Genomic DNA, 26,111 nt, shown 5'->3' with positions numbered 1-26,111 from the left:
CTGGTTCTATTTTATTCATCAGTTTATTTTGTTCATTAGATTCTTTGTTCATTTAGTTTGATTTTTAGATACAATTGTTGATAGATATGTACATATTGCCATTTTATTGTTAATATTTTTTATTCTCCTTCTTTTTCCTTTCCTTAATTTGCACATCTTAATCCTTGCCCCTTTTTATTCATCTTCCCAACCCGCTCTCATTTGGCAACCATCAAAACGTTCTCTATTGATGAGTCTGTTTCTGTTTGTTTATTTACTTTGTATTTTAGATTTCACATATAAGTAATATGGTATTTGTCTTTCTCTGTCTGACTTATTTCACTTAGCATGATGCCTTCTAGATCCATCCATTTTGTCACAAGTAGCAAGATTTCACTCTTTTTATGGTAATATTCCATTGTACATATGTACCATATCTTCTTTATCCATTCGTCTATCAATGGACACTTAGGTTGCTTCCATATCTTGGTTATTGTCAATAATGTTTCATTAAAGATATGGGTGCATTTTCTTTTCAATTTAGTGTTTTGGGTTTCTTTGGATAAATATCCAGAAGTGGGATTGCTGGGTCTTTCCTTGTCCCTTGTTGTAGCCTTTGTTTTAAAGTTTTATATTTTTCCTGATGTATGTATTGCTACCCCAGCTTTTGTCTTGTTTTCACTTGCATAAAATATCTTTCTTTTTTCATCCATTTACTTTAAGTCTGAGTGTGTCTTTTGATTTAAAATGGGTCTCTTGACTCAGCATATACACTGAGTGGCCAGATTATTATGATATCTGAACGCATAATAATCTGGCCACTCAGTGTATGTATGTATGTGTGTGTGTGTGTATATGTGTGTGTGTGTGTGTGTATACATATATATATATATATATATTTTTTATTAGAGGCCCAGTGCATAAATTCATGCGTGGGTGGGGTCCGGCCAGCCTGGCCAGGGGGAGGGGACATGGACGGTTGACCAGCCTGCCTGCTGGTCGAACTCCTGGTCAAGGGGACAATTTGCATATTAGCCTTTTATTATATAGGATATACACTGAGTGGCCAGATTATTATGCATTCAGAGATCATAATAATCTGGCCACTCAGTGTATATGAGTCTTGTTTTCTTATCATTCAGCTACCCTATGTTTTTGATTGAAACATTTAATTCATTTGCATCTAAAGTAATTATTGATAGGTATGTAGTTATTGCCATTTTATTATTCATATTTTGGTCTTTTTCTTCTTCTTAATGAAGACCCTTTAACAATTCTTGTAATACTGGTTTGGTGGTGATAAACTCCTTTAGTTTTTTTTCTTGTCTGGGAAGCTCTTTATCTGTGCTCTGATTATAATTGATAGCTTTGTTGGGTAGAGTGATCTTGGTTGTTGGTCCTTGCTTTTCAATACTTGGAATATGTCATGCCAATCCTTTCTGACCTGCAAAGTTTCTGTTGAGAAATCAACTGACAGTCTTTTTTAGGAGCTCCCTTGTAAGTAACTAATTGCTTTTCTTTTGCTGCTTTTAAGATTATCTCTTTGCCTTTAACAATTGCCATTTTAATTATGATGTGTCTTGGTGTAGGCCTCTTTTGGTACATCTTGTTTGAGATGTACTTCCTTGACTTGGGTGTCTTTTTCCTTTGCCATATTAGGGAAGTTTTCCATCATTTTTTCTTCAAATAGGTTTTCAATTCCTTGCTCTCTTTCCTGCTGGTACCCCTTTGTTGCAAATGTTGGTATGCTTAATGTTGTCCCAGACATCCCTTCAACTATTCTTTTTTATTATTTTTTATTATTATTACTATTTTGATGTTCTGATTGATTGCTTTCTGCTACCTTGTCTTCCAAATCTCTGATTTGATCCTCTGGGTCATCTAATCTACTATTGATTTCAGTTGTTGTATTCTTAATTTCTGAATGGTTCTTTTTTATGTTTTCTATCTCCATTTTTATGTTTCCCATCTCTTTGTTAAAGTTCTCACTGAGATTGTCCACTCTTCCCCTAAGTTCATTGAGCATCTTATAACCAGTGTTTTGAACTCTATATGTGGTAGTTTTCTTGTCTCCATTTTATTTAGTTCTTTCTATGACGATTTCTCCTATTCTCTCATTTGGGAGATGTTTCTTTGTCTTCCTACTAGGTACAGCTGCTACATTTCCTGGTCTTGCTAGAGCGGCCTTATGTAGTAGGTGTCTGGTGGAGCCCAGTAGTGCACTCTCCCTGGTCACCTTATCTGTATGCTTCAGGTGTGTCCCTTGTGTGCGTACAGCTCCAGTTGTAGTAAATCCTTAATTTCCGTTGGCATGCCAATGGGAACAACTGACCCTGAGTCTATTGGTTGTGAGAAATGGCCGTGACTACAGAGGAGTGAGAAGCTGACCCTCAAACCAGAATTTGCTTTAGCTAGGCTAGCATGCCTACCAAGTCTGCCCTTTGGGTGTCATTTGTGGAGGTGACTGGGCGGTGCTCTGATGTGGTCTGAAGCTGGCCATAACATGTGTTCACTTGGGGCCTCTTCGGCTACTGCCTGTGCCCAGCCTGGGGCCACCTTGAGTGAGCCAAGTTATCTACAAGTGGTTGGCACTTGTGCTGGGTTTGGAGGTACCTGGGAAAGGCTAAGCTTCTAACTGAGGCCAGCTGCCACTAGTGCCTGGCCTGGGGCCATTAGGCCAAAGTCACGGCCCCCCAAGGCCAGTCACTGCAAAGCGTTTGTGAACCTTTCAGAGATTCTAGGAAAGTCCGCATCACAAACTGAGACTGGATGTTTGTATGAAAAAGCTGCTGGAAGCGGCTTCCTGAATATAAACGTTAAGAGATCCAACGTCCATTCTCCTATTGCCGCAGCCCCTCTTCTCTCTCTGTGAGCCTCCACTACTCCGCTTTACTCAATTTTTAAAAACAAATTTGGCTCCTTCAAACATTTGAGTTTATAATTCTTACCAGAGACCAATTTCACTTGTGAATATGAATATTTTTAATTCTAATTAATATCAGCAAATTATATCTGGCATAAAGGAAAAGAAGAAAGCATTTAACTATATAATGCTTATACCAGGACCAGGTTATCATTAGAAAATTAATTCACAGAATTCACTATCTTAATGTATTTTTTTAAAAAAGAAAAGAAGTGGCATTTCAATACATCACCTAATATATAGATTCACAACCACTGGGGATCCCTGGATGGGCTCCAAAGTGTCTGTGACAACCTTCTATTATAAACACAATATTGTATGTGTGGGAGATCCACAGATACATTGATTCTTAAAGAAGTCCAAAACCCATGAATCCTTTCACAGGCTGCAGCATTACAATGGACTGCTCTGCATTAAAATGATATTGTTGAAGGTTGCACTAAAATAAAGGGCATGAAAATATATTATACCAAATTTCAAACTGATCCATTTTTAAAACAGGTTCTTAAATTCTACTGCATTAAAAACCATTACTTACTTCCAAAACGAGCTCTCGGATGTTTTCAACGTACAGTTTCACATAATCTTTCATGTAAGTAGGGAGGTATGTGAAGTCTATGCTATACCAATTCATCATTAGCGCGGCTTCATTTTCATTATTTCCACCCCATATGATGATGGAGGGATGAGATTTCAGTCTCCTGATCTAAAATGTAAGAAAACATAAAATAATTTTCAAGTGCTCAACATTAAAAAAAAACTCAGAGCTATAATAAATATAAAATTATAGCCATTGAATTTCTGCACATAAATTTTTAAAAATATATTTATATTGATTTCAGAGAGGAAGGAAGCGGGAGAGATAGAAACATCAATGATGGGAGAGAATCACTGAGTGGCTGCCTCCCACATGCCCCACATTGGGGATCGAGCCCACAACCTTGGCATATGCCCTACCAGGAATCAAAACATGACCTCCTGGTTCATAGCTCAAAGCTCGACCACTGAGCCAGGCCGGCCAGCTCTGCACATAAATTTTGACATGCCAAAAAGCCCATTAGAAAATGGCTATAACTTTACCTGTGGGAATACATTTTTAAAAATCTCTGAGATTCTTTTTATCTAGATTTTCTAAATACTGATAAGGTAAGGCTACTCTTCTCTGCTATACAAAAACTGAAGAAAATATAATTTCTTTTATTAAACATGACAAATAAATCAAGCTCAGCATTATCTGACTCAGCCACAACAAGGTTCTAAGAAGTACAGAATGCAGGAGATGTTACATTAAATGACAGGGTTAGTCATCTCAAGAGCAAGTTGGGGCTTTGAGTGAAGATACAAATGAGGCAGAACATAGGCTGAAAGAGGTATTGAGGCTCCCATCCACCAAGATCAAAACCCGTATGAACTAGAGAGGGTTTTACAAAGCAAGTGAGTACCAGAGATGCTCTGGAAGTTGAAGACAAACATATGGAATATTCTAAAGAAAAAAATAGATTAGGGCATCAAGAGGATGTCTCCTGAAATAAGTATCAATGTCATGTCTTAAGAAATCAACTAAGGCTGTTACTGAATCTATCTAAAACCCTGCCAGCCTCCAGAATTGAGGTCTGAAATCAATAAACAAACAAACAAAATTCATAGGCACAGACAATAGTATGGTGACTACCAGAGGGAAAGGGAAGTGGGGAGAGGTGGAAGAGGGTATAGGAAGGATAAATGGTGATGGAAGGAGATTTGACTTGGCATGGTGAATACACAATACAATATAGAGATGCTGCATTACAGAACTGTACACCTGAAACCTATACAATTTTATTAACCAATGTCACCCCAATAAATTCAATAAAAAATAAAAGACATGGGGAAAATATCCTTTTGTGTGTGCTATGCATTAAAATAAACTGTAAGAATATGCAATACAAAGTTAACAATATTGAAAAAAATTGAGGTCTGCATGACCTGGGCTCACTGTGGGTCGGCCCTACGTAAGGGGAAAGATCCAGCCAGGTCTTCTGACACACTGGGAGATGCACCCCAATAGAAGAGGGCAATTAAACCTTCGAGGACAACAAAGGGAGTCAACCGTCACGAGAAAGTCTTTTGGAACATGGTTTAGCAATAGAACCTCGGTGGTATTTACCATTCTCTTGCACAGTAATGGATGATCACAGTGATGGATCCCAGCTGCTGTTTCCACTGTGGTCTCCATTCAAGATGCTAAGTAATTCATACATGATACAGCGATGCATTAAAGAGATATATCTCATTTAAAAAAATTAACATCCTGGGTTTTTCTAAATCATCCCTATAAACAGTATTTCCTTTATTTGCCTCTACATATGCCCAGGTAAGTGAGGCTGCTACCAGCGATGACTGGCATGTTTGTGGTGCTGGTGATACAAACACTGAAGAGGCAAGAAAACTTCAGTGACTCTATGATACTCTTCAAACTGACTGAGAATTTCATGGTGAGCTTCCATTTAAAATGTTAATGAACTCTGCATTAAAAGTTCTCCTCTTTTGGAAGGCACGCAGATATCATATTAAATTATTTGTATGAAAGAAAAGTAAAGATTAAACTGAAATGTTTGCCTCCTGGTCAGGTGGCTCAGTTGGTTGGAGCATCATCCTATACATCAAAAGCTTGCAGGCTCAATTCCCAGTCAGGGCACATACTTAGGTTGCAGGTTCAATCTCTGGCCAAGGCATAAACAGGAGGCAACCGATCAATGTTTCTAGAAACTCTCACATTGATATTTCTATCTCCCACTCCCCCTTGTCTCTCTCGAAAAAATTCAATGAAAAAAACATATCCTCGGATGAGGATTTAAAAAAAAAAAAAGTTGAAATGTTTGCAACCTATAATCAATAACTATAATATAGTTATATAACTATTACATAACTATAAGCAATACTTTAAAAGTTATTCATCCATCCACCTGGTGAATAATCCAGCCAGGGAGTAGGGACACAGAAGGGAACAAACCCTGGCCTCAGAGAGGTTGCAACTTTACAGGGGTGACAACACCTGAACAAGGAATTCAAAGTGTGATGTGGCTCACAAAGGGCAAATGACCTCATCTAGATTTGCAGATTCAGAAAGGTTTTTCACCTGAGGAAGCCTTGCTCAAGGTTAACAGGGGCCAGAGAGAATGAGTGAGGTGGTCCACAAGGGAAGGTGATGGGGATGGTGGGCCAGGGCATACACACAGGGGAGGTGGTGCTTGGTGAGGTGGAGAGGCAGGCAGAGACGGGACAGTGCCTGCTGAGGATCCTTAACTCTATCTGGAGGGCTTTCAGCAAGGGATGTCCCTATTTGTACTTTAAAACCTTATTTTTTTAATAAAACACAGGTAAAGAACATAAATTATGGCATAGTAAACTGTTATAAGGCAATCAGTCTATAACTACCACCCAGACCAGAAAGAAAACTTTACCAACCACCTTCCCAATATAGTCCTGTCCTCCTTCCAAAATAGCCGCTATCTTGAGTGTAACAGTAATCATCTCCTTGCTTTTGTTTTGCTTTTTCATGCAAATACACAGTTTTTAATTATAAACTCATGTATTTCAACACAGTTGATGGATTTCAACCCACTGACATTCTTATCCTTATTGAACCTCAAATTGTCCCACTTTGGGTTGGTCAGAGTCCCTCCAAAGTCCTTTTGGCATATCTTTGATAGCCTCCTTGTTATCTGTGTGTCAAAATCTTCCAGGATAATCTAGTATATTTCCTGTCCCACACCTGAAATCAGCCATTTCTCTAAGAAGACCTTCTCTTAATGGGAAATATTATTTCAGTATAAGGAGTCTCAATATTACTATGCTGTTCATTGTTTCTAGGCCTCTTCAGGGGATGGGGCTAGGATATAATCACTTCCTTGCATTTACAGATGTATAAATATATATATATAAAAGCCTAAGCGACCAGCCAACTGGCCAGTAGCTATAACGTGCACTGACCACCAGGCGACAGATGCTCAACACAGGAGCTGCCGAGCTGCGGTCACTTGGCAGTGGTGGTTCTTGGGTGACGCACCCAGAACCAGAGAGTAGGGAGCCCGATTCTGGGGTGCGTCACCTGAGAACCGCCCTCTGCAATATGGGACCCCCCCTCATGGGATGCTGGAGAGCCGGTTTTGGCCCGATCCCCACAGGCCAGGCCAAGGGACCCCACCGGTGCACGAATCCGTGCACAGGGCCTCTAGTACAAATATAAGTGTGTATATATGGAATGCAAAAGAAATCAAGGAGTCAAGAATCACTTTAAATTTTTGACCTGAGAAATTCAGACTGGCATTGCCAATTATTGAAAACTGCTGGAAAAGCAAGTTCAGGGAAGGTAATATAACTCTGTTTTGGACATGTTACATTTGGGATGTCCATAAGAGGAGGCACCAAGTTAGCAGTTGGATATAAGAACCAGGAATTCAGCAGAGAAGTTGGGCCAGAGATAAGTATGAGAGTGGTAATGTGGTTAAGCCATGAGACTGGGTGGAATCACCTAGGAAAACAATGACCTGATTGTGATTTTTCATCAGATTTAGTACAGAGAACAACAAAAAGAAACGTGGAGTGGTTTAACAAAAGGCAAAACTAAAACATAAGCCTTTTCCTTCTTCTTGAAATGGTAGTAACGTACCTGGTAAGCAACTTCTGCTCTCACTGAATTTAGGAAGTCCGAATCCGTTGGATAAAGGGCGCAGGCAAACATGAAATCCTGCCATACCTAGCAAATCAAATCAAAGGTGATAAAGCGCTCCCATGGATTTTACCACCCAGAAATACATTCTTCACTCTGAACTGTGGGGATCATCTTTCATGCAGATAAAAAACCAAGTTCATCCGACGAGTATGATCATTTGAGCACTACTATGTGTGAGGCACTCGGGGTCCCTGTGACTTCTCAGAACTGCACATAACTGTAGGAAAACCCAAGGAGATAAAATGCAAGGTAAGCAGGAAAGACTGAGAATTCAAGTAAGGAAATAGTGAGTGTGTTGAGGGGGATATAAAATTCAAAATGAAGCTTCCTACCCCAGCCCCTCCTACTCCAAACTCACTCTAAATTGTCACTTGGAATTTGGTATTGAGAGATGGACCAGACTATTAAAAACATACATTTCTCAGAGGAAAGGGAGGAGGGGGAAGGTGGGAAGAAATTAACCAAAGAATTTATATGCATATATGCATAGCCCATGGATACAGACAACATAGGTTGGTAAAGACCTGGGGAGGGGCAAACTGGTGGAGGGGGACAACGGGGGAAAATAAGGAGGGGGGGGCATCTGTAATACTCTCAACAATAAAGATAAATTTAATTAGAACAGAAAAAGAAAGAAGCATACATTGTTTACAAAGGAATACATTTTCATGGCCAAAAATAATTACTACATGGACATTTTAGTACTGACACCACATAAGCTCATTCCTGGGGAGGCTGTCATGCTAAGTGGTTGAGAGCAGGGCCCCGATTCAGTGGGCCTGAGTGGGAACCTTGACTCTGCCATAGCCCCACCATGTGCTGTGGGCAAGTTATTTAACCCTGCACATGTCAGTTTCCTTCTCTGTGAAATGTGGATACAGAGCAACAACCACCACCCATAGAATGGGCATGAAGTTCAGACAAAATAATAGATGCAGAGCACGGAGAACAATGCCTGGCACTCAATGAATATTACAGAATATTGTCACATCATCATGACCATCAGCATTATCAATATTATTATAATTACTACTCTTCTATGGAGAGCTTTAAATTTTAGAACTGTGATACCAGAACTAAAAATACATTTCCTTTGTGTAACCCTCACTAATGCAAAACATGTTGGGAGTGCTAGCATACTTTTACTTTATTATTTTTCTTCTCTCTAGGGCTTGTCGGTGCTCCTTAAAGTTAAAGTTTTTAAATATCTTATTTTATTTTTTATGCATAATCTCAAATCACAAAGAAAATGTAGATAGATATGTACTGATATAACTACTATAGAGAATGCTTGTCATTCAAAAATAATTAAATAATTGTGATACTCGCTATCAACTCTGGCTCTTGGTTCTTAAGATGCCATTTAATCTTTTGCAAAAAAAAAAAAAAAAAAAAGGAACATCATTCCTGACTCTGAGAAAAGAAGGAATGATCAATATCACCCTCTCAGAATGCTGAAAAAGTAACATATCTATACTAATAAAAGGGTAACATGCTAATTAGACCAGACGTCCTTCCTGACAAAGCTGGGCCCAGGAGAAGCCGCCCGACTGTGGTCCCGGGCACATGTGCCTGTGGCCAGCCCAGGCAAAGCCGGCCCCGGTCCCAGGTGCCTGCGGCTGGCCACAGGGAGGAAGCCTGGGTCCCAGGTTCCTGTGGCTGGCCAGAGGAGGGAAGCCTGGGTCCCGGGTGCGGGGCTGAGGCAGAGGCAGTTAAGGGTGATCAGGCAGGCAGAGGTGGTTAGGGGCAATGAGGCAGGCAGGCAGGCGAGCGGTTAGGAGCCAGCAGTCCCAGATTGCGAGAGGCATGTCTGGCAGTCAGACATCCCCTGAGGGATCCAGGATTGGAGATGGTGCAGGCCGGGCTGAGCCCCCCCACCCCATGCATGAATTTCATGCACTGTGCCTCTAGTCCTATATAATAAAAGGCTAATATGTAAATTATCCTCTTGACCTGGAATTCAACAGGGAATTCGACCAGGGGGTGGGGCCAGCTGGCCAACCTCCCACGACCCCTCCCCCCAGCCAGCCCAGCTAGATCAGCCCGGATTAGGACGGGCCAGCCAGACCCCACCAGTGCACAAATTCGTGCACTGGGCCTCTAGTCAAGAAATAAAATGCTATCAAATACTCACCATTATTCCTAGTTCATCACAGAGTTCATAGAATTCATCTCGCTCATAAATACCTCCTCCCCACACCCGAAGAGTATTCATGTTAGCATCCCCGACAGACTGCAAAAGGAGTGATAACCTATAGAGAAATTTTTAAAATAAACACTAATCTGAAAACTTGGGGATGCTAAAAAAAAAAAGATTTTAAGAAACACATTGTGGGTGATAAACACATTTAAAATCTCTGCTAGAAAAACACATTTTAAAATGATGATGGTTTGGCCCTAGCTGGTTTGGCTCAGTGGCTAGAGCGTCGGCCTGTGGACTGAAAGGTCCCAGGTTCAATTCTGGTCAAGGGCACATGCCAGGGTTTCGGGCTCGATCCCCATTAGGGGGCATGCAGGAGGTAGCCGATCAATGATTCTCTCTCATCATTGATGTTTCTATCTCTCTCTCCCTCTCCCTTCCTCTCTGAAATCAATAAAAATTAAAAAAGAAAAGTCTAGAAATTTATGGCCACTTTGAGAGCATGTACCTTCCATCTCCAGAGCAATGCCCAGAAAGGAATGAAAAAGACCATTAACAGGCCAGCCCGGGACCCAGAGCATTGACTCTGAGCAAAGGTGCCCACGGGCAGGTTTACTAACAGGCCCAGCTGTGCTGAACAGCTGCCACCAAAACAGCCAGATAGGAGAGGAGCATTTAAAAGAGAGAGACAGCTAATTATCTGGGCCTATGTCTGGAGAATAATTTCATTTTAATATAAAATTCAAAACAACATATACATTTTGAAGTAAAAGGAAATTACTACAAGTTTGGGCAAAATTAGAGTTTAGTTACCAACCACATCTACATTCTAAACATCTAATAATATACTACAATGCATATTTATACATTTGTAAATACATTAACAGTGTTTAGCCCTAGCCAGCTTGGCTCAGTGGATAGAGCGTCGACCTGCGGACTGAAGGGTCCCAGGTTCGATTCTGGTCAAGGGCATATGTCTGGGTTGTGGGCTCGATTCCCAGTAGGGGGAGTGCAGGAGGCAGCCGATCAATGATTCTCTCTCATCATTTATGTTTTCATCTCTCGCTCCCTCTCCCTTCCTCTCTGAAATCAATAAAAATATATTTTGTTAAAAAACAAGTGTTTATTTTCACTTCACAAGGCTTATCTTCACTATCCCAAAGACAGTAGTTTACAAACCTAATAAAAAAATATATTACTCTCTTGCCGAAACCGGTTTGGCTCAGTGGATAGAGCGTTGGCCTGCGGACTCAAGGGTCCCAGGTTCGATTCCGGTCAAGGGCAGGTACCTTGGTTGCGGGCACGTCCCCAGTAGGGGGTGTGCAAGAGGCAGCTGATCGATGTTTCTCTCTCATCGATGTTTCTAACTCTCTATCCCTCTCTCTTCCTCTCTGTAAAAAATCAATAAAATATATTTAAAAAAATATATATATTACTCTCTTATATTGTTCTATTCTCACAGCTTCAGAAAAATACTTGAATTTTTTTCCTAGATCTAAAATTTTAAAGGTTGTTTTTAGTTCTTTTTATTAAGGTAAAAGTGAAGGAATATGCAGATATCTTAGCATGAAGAGGTAAGTATTTAAAAGAATGAACAAAAATATTTAAGGTGCTCTTCAAAACAGTAGCGGGGGCGGGGGGGGGGCAACTTTAATCATCTTTAGAAAAATTTTTACCCTAGAATTTTATATTGCCCCTCAATTCCTTTGACTGGAACTAACGAAAGTAAGAATGAGCAACTCTTAAGCTTTGTGGCTCTGTTAATAAAAGAGAAACAAGAAAAGAAAGATGATAACTTACAAGTCAGAGGTTACTCGATCCTGGAACGAATCTGCTGGGATCCAGTTTGATCCTTTCAGAAATATGGGAAATCCATTAATTTTGAAGTAGAAACTCAGACCAGGAGAACCTTCTATGGGCTCTTGTATCAGTTCCACTGTCCTAAAAAAAACCTATTATGAACAGAATTAAATATGAAAAATATATTGTAGTCTTCCTCATGAAATAGAGTTTTGTAATTATAACAAAAGAAATGTATTTGAAGATAACATTTCAAAATTAAAACAAAAACTAATGCTATTTCACAAAGTTGTGGCAGGGAAAGGGGATGGGGGTATGGAGAAATGTCCACCAGTTAAACTGCCACATCTTTGAAAAACACATTCTCATTTCAGTATTGTTAAAATATGTCGAAATGTACACTTAAGAATCAAAGAAATAGAGCACAAGGTATTTAATAATTTAACATCTTTCCAATTATAATAGCATATTATTGATTAAGGTCACTTTGTTTAACAGGCAATTTTTTTATATATATATTTTATTGATTTTTTACAGAGAGGAAGAGAGAGGGATAGAGAGCTAGAAACATCGATGAGAGAGAAACATCGATCAGCTGCCTCCTGCACACCCCCTACTGGGGATGTGCCCACAACCAAGGTACATGCCCTTGACCGGAATCGAACCTGGGACCCTTGAGTCCGCAGGCCGACGCTCTATCCACTGAGCCAAACCGGTTTTGGCTTAACAGGCAATTTAATCCTAGCTAATTATCGCATTAAACTCAGTGTGTGAGAGAGCTCTGGTATGGGACTGGAGATGTAGGCAGTGTTCCAATTAAAAGACTAGATAGGAGCACATACCCCAATATCATCATTGCTACAGGAGAGGAAGCTGAGGCCCCTGTCCCTGTGAAAAGCCTAGCCTGGTTTCCCTCAACAGCATGAGCAGATTGATGTTCTTATCCAAATCTTCATTCTTTCCCATCATAAACTGGACCAAGGATGAGGAACATGGTTCTACAACAGTAAAGGCAAGCCCTGAACCAAGATTATGCATTTCTTCTCGAATTAAAAATATAGATGAATTAACCAATGTATTCCATGTAATAAGGGTCCACCATTCTTCCAGTTTCTTGCCCTTGCCCTTATTCATATGGCCTGATGAAATGTATCAGAGCTAATGTTCTGAGAAGACACAGAATAAGGCTCAGATGAGGAAGAACTCGACATGGAATTACCACACCTGCTTTAGATTTGCAAAATGTAAAAGATGTCCAGTGACTTTCAGAGGTAACTCAGAACACCTTTAAGGATTCATACATCTAGAATAGTGATTCTTTAAGTGTGGCCAAGGGACAACAGAGGATCCCTGAGAATCTTTCGGGGGTTGGGGGAGTGAGGGAGGCCTTAAGTCCAAAACTGTTTTCACAGTAAAGATAAAACATTTGCTTTTTCACTCTCCCTCTGTTGAGTGTACAGTGGAATTTTCCAGAAGCTACAATATGTGCTTGTATATTCTGGTGTGTTCTAGTTCCACAGTTGAGGTTTAGGGTATGAAAAGGTGCATTTCAGAGATTAACTCAGTACTTCTGTGCTCTTACTAGCTGCCACTGGTTACTCCTGCTGCAATATCTGCAACTGCATTACTGTTCAATAAATTATGATTTCGAACCCCAAAGTTTTCCTTGCAACCTATACAGAAACACAAAAAGACTAGGTACCTTTTACCTTGTTTTACAATAATATTTTTAAGGTTTCAAATAAAAACATATTTTAATATTAATTAAAACTCATTTTTGAGTTTAATAAATTTTATCTGTCTAAAGGAAAATTTAAAATATACTTTTTCCCAATTTAAGAATGAACTGTTGTCATAAAATGGGATAATAAGACTAAGATTTTCAACCTACAGTCACACGGTCTACATCTAAAAATGCTGAAGCAGAACCAAACTGACGTATCAGAGAATCCAATTTATTGAATATAATTTTATGTAATGAAATGTTTCATCATTTGGAACTCTTAGGACACCATTTTCCAAGTAACCAATAGATTATATTACAATATCACACATGAATAAAAAGTCCGTTAAGGGTGCAAGTTATACCAATTGAATTTAATGTAAGAGTAAGAAGAGTTCATTAAAATGGCTTCAAATTCCACATTGCAACTAGTCTTTAAAAAACCACCACTTGTTAAATTCTAGTGTAATACTAAAGATTCTCCACAGGAAAGGCAAGCAGTTTGAAAAGGCTGCTCCTCTCTTTTCCAACTACATACTGTCTGTGTCAGGTCAGATCTTCTTCATGTTTCAATGAAAGCAACATACTGCAAATTGAATGCAGACATAGATAAGAATCCAGATGTCTTCTATTAAGCAAGAGATTTGCAAACATGTAAAACAATGTCATTATTCTCATTGTTTTATTTTGTAAATATATTTATATAAAATAACTCATAGAATAACATGTGATAGTTTTTTCTTTTACCATAATTTGAAATGAATAAATATTTACTTCTAAGTTTTAACACTTACATAAACAAAAGCACTTTGGGGTTCTTAATAATTTTTATAAATGTAAAGTGGTTCTGATTCCAAAAGAATTTGAGAATCACTAATCTAGAAAATAGAACCCTTCAATTTTTTTTATTAATGCTACACATAGTATTACTAATACAGCACATTTTCCAACATGTTTTTTTCTCTTCTGTGCAAATATTCTCATGCAAAGACAGCTATTTCTGTCTCCCAACTCTTGCAATAACAGTTTTATAACCCAGGTCAAAGTAAACCTAAACCACCTGAGAGTGCCTCAAAGAAGAGGCAATAATTCCAGCCACCTCTCCCTCTGGACATTCCTTGGTAGCTAAAAGGTGTTGAGTCTATGGTTAGTGTCAGTAATTCTCCATATCCCTAGGCAGTCTTGAGAGGTAACATAAAAGCCTTCCTCTATAACAGGTATTTTACTTCTGAGAAAATAACGGCCTCTCAAAAAGGATTTTTGAAAAGACCTTCAAGTAACACATACTAACATCCAAACTGAATATATTGTCTTTTTATAAGATTAGAAATAGTTTAAACAGCCCAACAAAGTATATTAGTGTCTAAAAGGAAATATAGGTGTAAATATCTAAGAACCTAAATATGTAAGTCAAGCAGTTTGAATTTTAATTTCCAAATTTTTCTATTGTTGAAGGTTCTAATTGCAATTCACTAGAAGAGTTTTCTAATTGACTTTATGATTTCATTTCTAAAATAGAAGGATTAACTTTGAAAGTACGGGATAGCTGAATGGACTTTTTAGACAAGAGTTAGGAGTTCCTTAACTAAAAGGTTTAAGAGGTGTGTGACTAGCCAGGCCAGTGTGGCTCAGTGAAATAAAAAGCATGGGCCTACAACCAAGAATATCTTACCCAACAAGACTAACATTTAAAATTGAAGGAGAAATAATGAGCTTCTCAGACAAAAATCACTGAAAAAGTTCATGACCAACAAACTAGTATTACAAGAAATGTTAAAGAAACTTCTTTAAGAAGAAGAAAAAAGGAGGAACATAAATATGTATAACAAAATGGTAATGAATACATACCTATCAATAATCACTTTAAACATAACCTTAGTGAATACTCTAATCAAAAGCCATAGGATAGCTGAATGAATAAGAAACAAGATCCACATGTTCTGTCTACAGAGACCCACTTCAAATCAAAAGGCCACAGAGCAAGTCTCAATAAATTAAGGAAGATTAAAATCTCATCAGGCATCTTCTTTGACCATAATGGTATGAAATTAGAAATCAATTAAAAGAATAAAACTGAAAAAAACACCAACTCATGGAGGCTAAATAACATGTTACTAAAAAATTAATGGGTTGAAAATGAGATCAGGGAAGAAATCAAAAGATACCCTGAGACAAATGAAAATGAAAACACAGCACAAAATCTATGGGACACAGTCATTTCTCCAAAGAGCCCTGACGCCTCTTAGTAGAAAGTGGTATCCAAAAACCAAGATTTGGATGCTACCTCTGTTCATTGCTACCAGAGTGCCACTCCTTCCAGGTTCTATGGGAAGGCCTAGAGAGAGCTAGAAAATGTATGTGTCTGTAAATAAACACACACACACATACACACACACACACACACACACACACACACACACACACACATAATTACATCTATACTTATCTCTATATCTACATATACTGAAAATCATGAGTTCACACTATTATCTCAAATTCCAATCCATTCTAGCTTTCTCCCATTCTATATGTATTATCACCTTTCTGCATCCATGAAAAAGCTGGCTCTCAGTACTTTAATATATTTACTTGCATAGTTCCCTATATGTAGCCAATCTCCTGACCCCAAATAGCCATCACTATGACCTTGCTCAGGTGTGGTTCTTACCAACCATTTTTCAAGAATTGCCTATACTCACTGTCTCTACTTCCTCACCTTCAGTCATTCCTCTACCCACTGCTATCTGATATCCATTCTGGTCAAGGTCATCAGTCAACTCCCTATTGCCAAATCTAAAGGATCTTTCCCACTCCTTTTCTAAATTGAGCTCCAAGAAGCATTTTACGCTCTTTGAACATTCTCTGCTTCTTATTCTTTCTCTGGCTTCTGCAACTCCCCCATCTGTCTCATTGGCTATTCCTTCTTAATTCCTCTATGGGCTTATTTTCTCTTCTAATGATTAATTATTATGATTCCCTGAGGTAGTTCATCCCTTCCCATGGCTACAATGATCTCTTATTCTGTTGACTTACATATCTATAGCTTTAACCCAGATCTAATTCCTGAGCTCCAGACCTATATAATGAAATGCCCATCAAATATTCCTTGGGTATCTCTCAGTCACTTCACACAAAAACACATCTAACACAAATAATTTCCACCCTATCCTACCCCTCTAACCTGTTCTTCTTTCTGAGTACTGTAACTCCAAGAACAGAATTGCCAACTGTTCAGTGGCCCAAACCAGCAACTAAACAACCATTCTTAACTCATTCTTCTCTCCCATCCCACAGCATCAAGCCTGACAGTATTACCTTCTAATCTCTCCCAAATCTATGTACTCAGCAATTCTACAGAGTGAGTAATCATCATCTTGTACCTGAATTACCACCATCGTCTTCCAACTGGCCTCCCCCTCTTGTCATTCCTCCAATCTGATCTACACAATCTGTGTACAACAAATATGATCTCTCCTTAAAACCTTGAAAGAATTCCATTGCCCTCAGGACAGCCTAGTTCCTGCACATGGCTTATAAGGCCCTGCATGATCTTGCCCTGCCTACCTTTACCTCATTTCTTGTTCAAACTCAAACAGCCACACGACATTTCTTTCACCTCCACAAACACACACTATTTCTTCGAATCCCCAAGCCTTGATATATTCTTATTCCTCTGACTCTTTGTTGCTTGGTCAAATTCTACATATCCCTCAGGACACAGACATCACCTTCTCTGGGAATTGTCCAAGAAGGCCCCTGCTCCACAGTACTCTAAGTTTCTCTAGAGTACTTGTCACTCTCCATTGCAATTATTGGTTTAATTATTTAATTTCCCAACCAAATTCTTTTATTCTGATCTCAAAGTGAAATGGAAGCAGTGTCTTATGCAATACTCTACCGCCGAAGCCTAGCAAAGTAACTGAACAGTGTTAGCTCTCCCTAAGTAGTGAGTGAACAAATGAGCCTCAAAAATAACAAACGCCACAGCAGCCACAGCCAAAGGGCACATTTCACAAACATGCATTAACACAAGGCATGAAGCAATACATCTTCCTTCACTCCTGTTGCTGGTCAAAGAGTAGCATTTTAATATGATGCACCCATACTAGCCTGAGTGAAGAATAATTATTTCCCACAAACAAACAAAAAACCACAGAAGTTCCCCTTCTTTCTCTGCGGTATGTTGGAATGACTCATCCATTTTTACACTTTCATGAAGGTGACACACAACAGACTCAACATGTGAGAGAGCACAGGTCTTTGGCCAAAAGGGTTAGAATAAGAGTGAATGTTTAAAGAAAAAAAAAAAAGAGTGGATGTTTAGGCTCTTTAGGCAGCTCTACAACAGTCTCCCTATAAATGATATGGACACACACTCACGTACTCACAATGTCCCAGAAAATATAAAGGCATGATTTAAAAAGGGAAAATAGAAAATGAACTCCTGAAGGGTATATCACCAAACTCAGCATGGTCTCTGAGCCAGGGGAGAGGTAACATAAAATGTGAGGGGTGACACCAGGGTACAACCCGAGCCAACTACAAGCACCAAAGGCTGATGTCCAAGGAAGGAGGAAATCTAGGAAGATTAACATCGCTACTACTCATTTTATACCATCAAGTTACTCAGCTTTACTGTCCCATTTTACACATAAGGAAATGGAATTTAAAGAACTAAAGAAGTAACCTATACTAAATACCAAAATGCTGTTCTTCCCCATCCTTAGTGCTGTATCCCAAACCAGGCGGGAGCCAGTATTTTCTTTAGACTTAAGTTAAAATGTTCCTTTCACTATTCTCTAGCTGAGGTTATCATAAGGTTTATTCATAGATATGGAGGCAAAACAAGTGGTTATGTCTTCAGGAGTAAACGTTTTACTGTTGTTTTTTCAATGTCAGTCCTGACTGATGGGGGAGGGGAGCAGTGGGAAGGAAGGCAGGTCCTTCTCCAGAGGCACTTTGAGATATTACCAGAGGACAGGGGCTGCTTTCCCCCACTGTCCTCTCTAGTTGGCTCCAGTTCCAATCCTGGCTCAATTTTTCAATTTCTAAAGTGACATGGAGAGGACTAAATTTCATGTGTAATCACCTTTAAGATGTTTTATTCTAAAAGCAGAACTCAAGTACATTGTTTTGAAGAAGGGATTCTGAAGCTCACTATTATTTTGCCTTTCCCAATCAGAGAGGCTGAGGATGGGGAGCCCAATGCAAGAGGAAACTCTATGGTCCATGGTAAGAACTTTAATCCCCTGCTGCCACTAGACTCCCTGAATGGTAATGACCAGTCTTACACTCCGCAGGCAAGAGACTGGAGAATGTCTTCATTGACAAAGCTAAGCAAACATACACACACACACACACACACACACACACACACACACACACACACACATGATCTATAACAACTGACATGTGGGCATCACCCCATGATAAAGTTGGTTTCCACCCGGATACCTAACACTGAAGCTCATATAGGGCTTCTCATCTGCAATTCTGTGCCTTAATCTTCAGAATGGATGGACACCAAGGACAACTGAATATTCAAGAAAAGTCTCTAGTGAGGAAAATGAGACCAAAACAAATAGAAGAAGTAATTGGGAATGTGGGGGGAGGGGGAGATGCAGCGAAAACTCCAAAAATACTACTAATAATTAACTTTGTAAGAGAAATGAGAATATATTACAACCATAAAATACAAATAGGGCCCTAGCCGGTTTGGCTCAGTGGATAGAGCGTCGGCCTGTGGACTGAAAGGTCCCAGGTTCGATTCCGGTCAAGGGCACATGCCCGGGTTGTGGGCTCATTCCCCAGTGGTGGGCATGCAGGAGGCAGCCGATCAGTGATTCTCTCATCATTGATGTTTCTCTTTCTCCCCCTCTCTCTTCCTCTCTGAAAAAAAAAATACAAACAGGATACAATTTTTAAAGTAAAATTTAAAACTCTTGAGAAAAATTTTAAGTGATAAAAATAAAATGTCTAATTTTGAAAACTGAATATGAAATCAAGTAACTCTCCCAAAAGGTAGAATTTTAAAAGTGAGATGAAATATAGAAGAAAAATCTAACAATATTGTTCAGTCCAGGAGATCCAATATCTGATTAATAGTTGTACCAGAAAAACACAACAAAGATAACAAATGAAAAATTATAAAAAATACAAGACAATTTCCAGATTGAGTTTCTACATCGAAGAGCTCACAAGATGACTAGCGCAACAATAAAAATATTCTCATTTTCAAATTTTCAAACTTTAGATTATCAGAGATAAAGAAATCCTAAAAACTTCCAGAAGCAAACAAAAACAGTTCTACATAAGAAAGCAGAAATTAAAATGTAAGCACATTGCAAAACAAAAATACTAAAAGCTCAAAGATAATGAAGCAATGACTTCAAAAATTTGGGGGAAAAAAAGATTTCCAACTTAGCCTTCTAATAAACATGACCAACTATCAAGTACTGTGAAGATAAACTTTACATATTTGCATATTTACAAGTTTTCAAAATGTCATTTCCCACACATCCACCCTCAGGAATCTATTGAAAAAAGTGTTTCACCAAAAGTGTAAAGACAAAAAAAAAAAAAAAAGAAGAAGAAGTATGGGTTTAACGAAAAGGGTTCCATAATTAATCCAGGAAAAAGATGAGAGAAATGCCTAAAATACCTAGAAGACAGGTGAAGGTGATTCCTAGGATGATAATAAAAGGAAGTTCCAGGACAACAGTTAAACAGAAGGTCCAGAGAGTAACCGAGCAAGATCAGGGAAATGAGAAAATGGCTCTAGGAGTGCTTCGAAAAATAACAAAAAATTAAAAGAATAATAACAGTAATAATAAACAGTGGGGATAGATTACCTAATGAATATGACTATATTTATTTAAAAGGTATTCAAGTATATAAGAGTGTTTGTATATGATTGAGAGGAAAGTAAACAGAAAACAAAGAAACATGAGGTAATTATTAACTCTAAGGGAAACAGAAAGTTGCACAAGAAAGGAAATTTTAGTACACCATGAGGTTCAGCTTTGAACAATATTTCCATAATGTAATCATGTAAACACTGAATACTGAGTTGACAAAAATACTTTGGGAGGGCAGAGGAAGGCAAATGTGTAGTCGTGAGCCAAGCAGGGTCATCAGAGAATCATGTAAGAGAGCTATAGCCTCCTCCGCTAGGTTAGAAATCAACAGGTAATATACAAAGCTGAAAAATTAGAAAACACCAGTAAAAGCACATTATTTGGGAAAATATAGGTAAACAAGCAAGAGAAATAAGCAAAAGTGTACAAGTATTAATTCTGAGGAGTAGGAAATAGGAATAGGAAGGGCTGGGCAAAGGATTCTATTTTTCACATAAACCTTCTAGTAATATTTGAGCTTTAACATTATATAGATGTATTACTTTGATATAAAGTAATTTAAAAACACAGTAGAAAAATATTTATAAGTATAATAATAACTAGAGGCCCAGTGCATGAAAATTCATGCACTGGAGGGGGGGGGGGGTCACTCAGCCCAGCCTATCCCCTCTCACAGTCCAGGAGTCCTCAGGGGCAGGAGGCAACCCAGCGATCAGGGTAAGGCAATGCCCCATCACACCTCTGCTGCTGCCACTGCCGGCAGTGCAAGCCTTGGTGGCCCTGATTACCTGTGCCTCGGGATGGCCCTGGGCAGCTGGGGGGCTGAGGGGACTGGGGGACTCCGGAGGCAGGTGCACGGAGCGGCCAGGCCCACCTGGGGGCGGGCCCGGCCTTGCCGCATGCCTGCCATCCCGGTAGGGCTGAGGGGACTAGGCGCCACCATCTTGTCTATGGGTGCCGCCATCTATGAGGGCAGGGCAGTCAATTCGCATATTCCCTCCTTATTGGCTGTGGGCACCGCCATCTTTGCAACAGCGTTTGGGTCAATTAGTATATTTCCTCTTTATTAGATAGGATGCTAGACTGATTGAGGTGATCACTTCCTAAGTTACTATATAAATGTCTAGTCACTATGTTGTACACCTGAAACTAATGTAATAGTGTATGTCAATTATTACTAAAAAAATGTTTTAATTACTTTTAAAAATTAAATTATATAAATTTACAATTAAATAAATTATATTTAAAAACAACAATTAATATGTGAAGTCCAATTCATTTAAAAATATCTACACTAATAATAGACAAATATGTAAATTGACCATACCTCCGCGACACCCCACAGCCAATCAGGAGCGAGTATGCAAATTAACCCGACAAAGTTGGTGGGCCTGTGGGCTTCATGGAGGTATGCAGGCATCGAGCGGCCGGGGGCAGGGTGGGTGTCCCTGGGACCCCGCCTGCTTCAAGCCTGTGGCCAAGCAGCCAGGATCCTGGGGATGCCACTGGAGTATCCGGTCCTGTCAGCCTGGCCTGGGGGCAGCTGGAGTTCACAGTCCTATTTGTTTGTGCAGCCCCTGGACCGGAAGCGGAAACCTAGAGCACAGGGAGCACCAGGAATGCTGTGAATCATAGTGCTGGTGGCAGACGTGTTGCGGGATCTCCTAGACACTAGAGCAGGGGTCCTCAAACTACAGCCCACGGGCCACATGCGGCCCACTGAGGACATTTATCCAGCCCGCCGGGTGTTTTTGCCGCCGCTGCCTGTCCTGCTTAGCAGCCGACTCATCCCGGGCCCGCAGAGCGCATGTGTGGAATGTGCGCCGCACTCTCCGACACCCCTCCTCTCTGAGGGACAGTGAACTGGCCCCTGTTTAAAAAGTTTGAGGACCCCTGCACTAGAGCAAAGTGAGCCTGGAGCAAGTTACTGTTGCGGGTGGGGGATGGAGGGAAAGCAAAGGTGAGAGACATAAGTAAAATCAGAGTGTCTAGGAAAAAGTAAAGGGAAGATATCCTGCAACTTCTAGGAAATCTCCACCAATAGATCAAAGAAAAAAAAAAAAGACCTCTATTATTCTGTGAGCACCAAACCAAACTGGGTTGGGGTCTCAGACAATCTGCTCATATTATTGTAAAGACAGACAGAAACTCCCGGATTGGAGAGGGCTCCCCTGAGGGCTCTCAGATTGGAGAGGGTGCAGGTCGGGCTGAGGGACCCACCCCCGTGCACGAATCTTTGTGCACCGGGCCCCTATTAAATATAATAAGTCCTCAAATGACATCATTTTGTTCAACATTATTTCACTGTTAAGTGCCGTAAGAACTTAACTCTTGTTTTTATCAATTAGCCTATGGTAAAAATGGATTCATTATACATCATTTCACTTAAGTCACATAACTTAATGACGATGTTAGCAAGGACTTACTGTACACACAGATACACACACACACACACACACACACACACACACACACACCCGCATTTGAATGTCTATAGCTGTTACTCATGATTATCCCTGAGTGGTGGAATTATAGGAATTTTATTGGTTTCTTCTTTTTCTACCAAGATCTGTATTGTTATTTTAATAATAGATAAACTTTTTTCACAAAAACATTTCAAATATTTGCTTACCTTAGCTGATTTTTTAATTGTTAAACCTCCATTCAGTTTAAAAAGAACTGTCATGTTGTACCCTGTCTGGTTTCCATGTCCATGAGGCCACCAAGTTTCTACAGTAATTTTCTTTTAAGGAAAAATAGAAGTCGTTCTAAGTAATCTGTGGCATATTTTCAGGAAAATAATATACTGATTCAGAGCATTTATTTCTCATAGAAATTCTAGGTTCTAAACAATATAAATCTCCCTCCCGAATTATAGGCCGAATTATATCAATACATAGGTGATAGTTACAAATCAACATGTTAGGAGTGTTACATGGATTAATATGCCAAAAGGGAAGGGGAATTAAAAAAAAACATAGGATAACGTGGAAATTCAGTAAACAACTCTTCCCATTTCTATCACTCAAGCTTACATTTATTCTACATTCTTTAACATTTAGAATTGGACTTTGAGGCTGACTCTTGTTTTAAGCCCCAAACTAGAAATTGTTTTTGAGTTCTTACTTTATCTGAACAGTTACTGAATGCTGATTTGCTCTATCCTCTTCCATTCACAATGATCAATTAGAGGAATTTTTAAAAAGGAAAAAGAAAAGGTAAAATCTAGCCTACATCTACCCATGAAAGATGATGGAATTAGAATTCTGCATGTAAAACAAGCACAAATACTCAAAATAATTTACAAGTACCAAAAATAATCACTATATTTAAATATAATGCTTACAATGTATTTTGGATTTAGAATACTGCAAAAAATTAAAATATAACACACCTGGCTTCTTGGGGAAAAAAGAATGCCAAGTTTAGCACATATTTTCCATTTCTAGATCTTAAAATCTGGGGAAATCATTCCATAGCTTGCACATAAACAAAATATATGAGAGGTTAAAAGTAAAGGAGAAAAGTAAAAAAGTACATTTTTCTGACCCTTCTTTCTAACCATTTCTTTTGAATAATATTGCTTTTTATCTCATGCTTCTCAGGAAGTACCATCATTCACCTTGTTAATTTTCACAAAGAGCTTAACAATCCTTTTCCCAGGCCGAAGTTCAACGCTGTATGTCCGCTGTGTTTGCAATTTAGGTATTTCTATGATCACTTGACCAGGGACTGGCTTTGAGCTGACAACATCAAAAGAAGACTCTATGTTGAGATTCCACTGCTGGGCATAGATGTCTAAGGCAGAAAGAAAAAGAAAAGAAAAAATGTATATATAAAATATGCTAAGCATTATCCCTGCACTCCTTAGGGTTCACTGAAGAAAAGACCAAAGCATCCCCTAAAACAGTAAGTGCTCCACAAATGCTGCCATGATACAGAAGTTCAGTGGAAATTCTCTTTTAATCTTTAGTTTAATCCTTTATTCTAGAGAAGAATAACTGAAAGTATATATTTTACACATACTCTATTCTAAAAATATTAAAGATGCAAGGAGAGAGCAGGCCAGAGGAGGAGCTGTGAGCAGCTCTGCAGGGCGAAGCTAATCATAAGCCATAAAAAAATTTATAAATAGGGCACAAATAGAAAACTGCAAATGAAAAGACAGCATAAATTTTCCAAGGTTGATCTACACTTGTTCCTTTCTATAAAGTAAAAATTCTGAGGGTTTTAAGCCATATAAAAAAGGTATAAACTTAGATGTACTTGAAGTAATCAAACATTAAAAAATAGAAATATATTTTAAATGTAGATTGTCTATCCAAGGAATATTTATGAAGAACCTTCTACGTGCCATGCACTTTGCTGAATGATGGGAATGAAATGGTTGAGCAGGATGAACTTGGCCCTCCCCTCATGAGCTTAGTCTAATGGAAGTGTGATAATATTAGGATGGGAGAAGTAAAAGGTTATTCTGAGAAAATATTCACAGGAAAGAACACCTAACTTACCGAGGGTGAGGGGAAGGCCTTTATGAGAAAGCAGTATCTAGCTGAGCCCAGAAGGATGCTGTAGTGGATAAGTTCAGAGGAAAACAACACGTGTTCTGGGCATGGCAAAAGCAAGTGTGAAGAGCCATGTAAGCGTGAGCAACTCCATAACAGACTTAGGCAACGATGACACTGGGAAGGGAGACCAGCATGACTGAGGAGGCGAGCAGGATTCGGCTTATGCGGGGTCCTGTGAGGAGCCTGGCAACTTCACACTAGATCAATGGGGAGCCATTGAAGACTTTTCATCAGAAAGGATAACATTCTCAGATTTGCTCAGTAGGGGCCCCAGCACAGCAATATTACCAGGATGCAAATGGAAGAAGCAGAGACACATGAAACTTCTACCTTTGCAAAAAGGAAAGTGCCATGTGGGAAATCCAGGCATGGAGAGGAGGAAAAGAAAAAAAAAAAAATAGAGGAAACAAGGCTGAAGGGGAAAGTTATGGGGAGAAAAGATGAGACAGCTGCCTGAGAAATGGAATTCGGGAGTGGAGTTTGGGGATGGGGCAGCATGTTTCAAGGGGGTTTTGAAGTAGTGTTTTAAGTTACGTATGGACAATATAACCCCTTCCTCCATCACCCATTTAATTTACATTGTTTGTTTCATATCTCCAGAATTAGATGTGTGCGTGAGTTTGGGGTTTTAAATGCCAAAGTAGAAAAGAGGACCCATGTTTTTGAGGTTACACAGGAGAAAGCAGTGATAAAAATACCCAGAAAGGCAGGATGGGCAGGGTGTCAGAACCACCAAGGAACGTTCTCATTCTGCGGCCACAGAAAGGAGGCGCTGATGCACTTGTTTGTATGATTCCTGGCAAGAAATTAAGGTAGTGCCTATTAAGTGGCTTCTGTTTTTCTTACTGAAGAAGAGATGGGAGAAGGTTATCTGCTGAGAAATATCATAGGGACCCTTCTCCAACAAATAGCAGGGGACTGATAACTTTCCAATTTCATCATCACAAGTTGTAGGCCTTACAACTGGCATTCCTTCCGAATGTAGAACCACACCAGACCTGTTCTAAGGATGATCACACCACATCTCATCACTTGTATCTCACAACCAGCCAAAAGTATGGCTGGATTTGATCCACACTGAAGAAAACCTAATCCTGGACTTAAGAAGTATTTTTACTTATTGATTGGTTCATTCTTAGGAACACAAGTCACTGAGCCTTGAATTAGGTTTGTTCTGACCCAGTCAATTTTGCAGCTTACCCACTGACAGACTCCAAGTTTTTCTAAAACACAGCAAAATATATCAAGACAACGACACTTTTTAGTTAAAGATGCTTTTCTCCTGGTTAAGTATATACTAAGTCTCTCAGTTTTCCCTTCATGGCATTTTTAATTGTTTTTAAACAGAAGCACACACTCCAATCTGATCCAAAGTTGTTTATTTTCTAAAATATCCCTAAATCGCCC

The 26,111-nt window shown here is 39.3% G+C and overlaps 1 protein-coding gene across 2 annotated transcripts in view; it reads right to left on the bottom strand.

Moving 5' to 3' along the window:
• The window catches only part of MANBA (mannosidase beta), a 106,139-nt gene that overhangs the window by 43,286 nt on the left and 36,742 nt on the right, over positions 1 to 26,111 (bottom strand). For both annotated transcript variants that reach the window (XM_079784965.1, XM_079784966.1), the window contains exons 6-11: positions 23,759 to 23,934; positions 22,769 to 22,879; positions 11,557 to 11,708; positions 9,751 to 9,868; positions 7,554 to 7,640; positions 3,441 to 3,608 (exon numbers count right to left, since the gene is read on the bottom strand). In XM_079784965.1, the coding sequence (XP_079641091.1) occupies positions 3,441 to 3,608; positions 7,554 to 7,640; positions 9,751 to 9,868; positions 11,557 to 11,708; positions 22,769 to 22,879; positions 23,759 to 23,934 (812 nt within the window). The remainder of the gene's footprint in view (positions 1 to 3,440; positions 3,609 to 7,553; positions 7,641 to 9,750; positions 9,869 to 11,556; positions 11,709 to 22,768; positions 22,880 to 23,758; positions 23,935 to 26,111) is intronic.

This window comes from Cnephaeus nilssonii (assembly GCF_951640355.1).
Source record: "Cnephaeus nilssonii genome assembly, chromosome: 1".
NCBI lineage: Eukaryota > Metazoa > Chordata > Mammalia > Chiroptera > Vespertilionidae > Cnephaeus > Cnephaeus nilssonii.
Note: the sequence above shows the minus strand (reverse complement) of the source record. Positions and strands in the feature narration are given on the sequence as shown.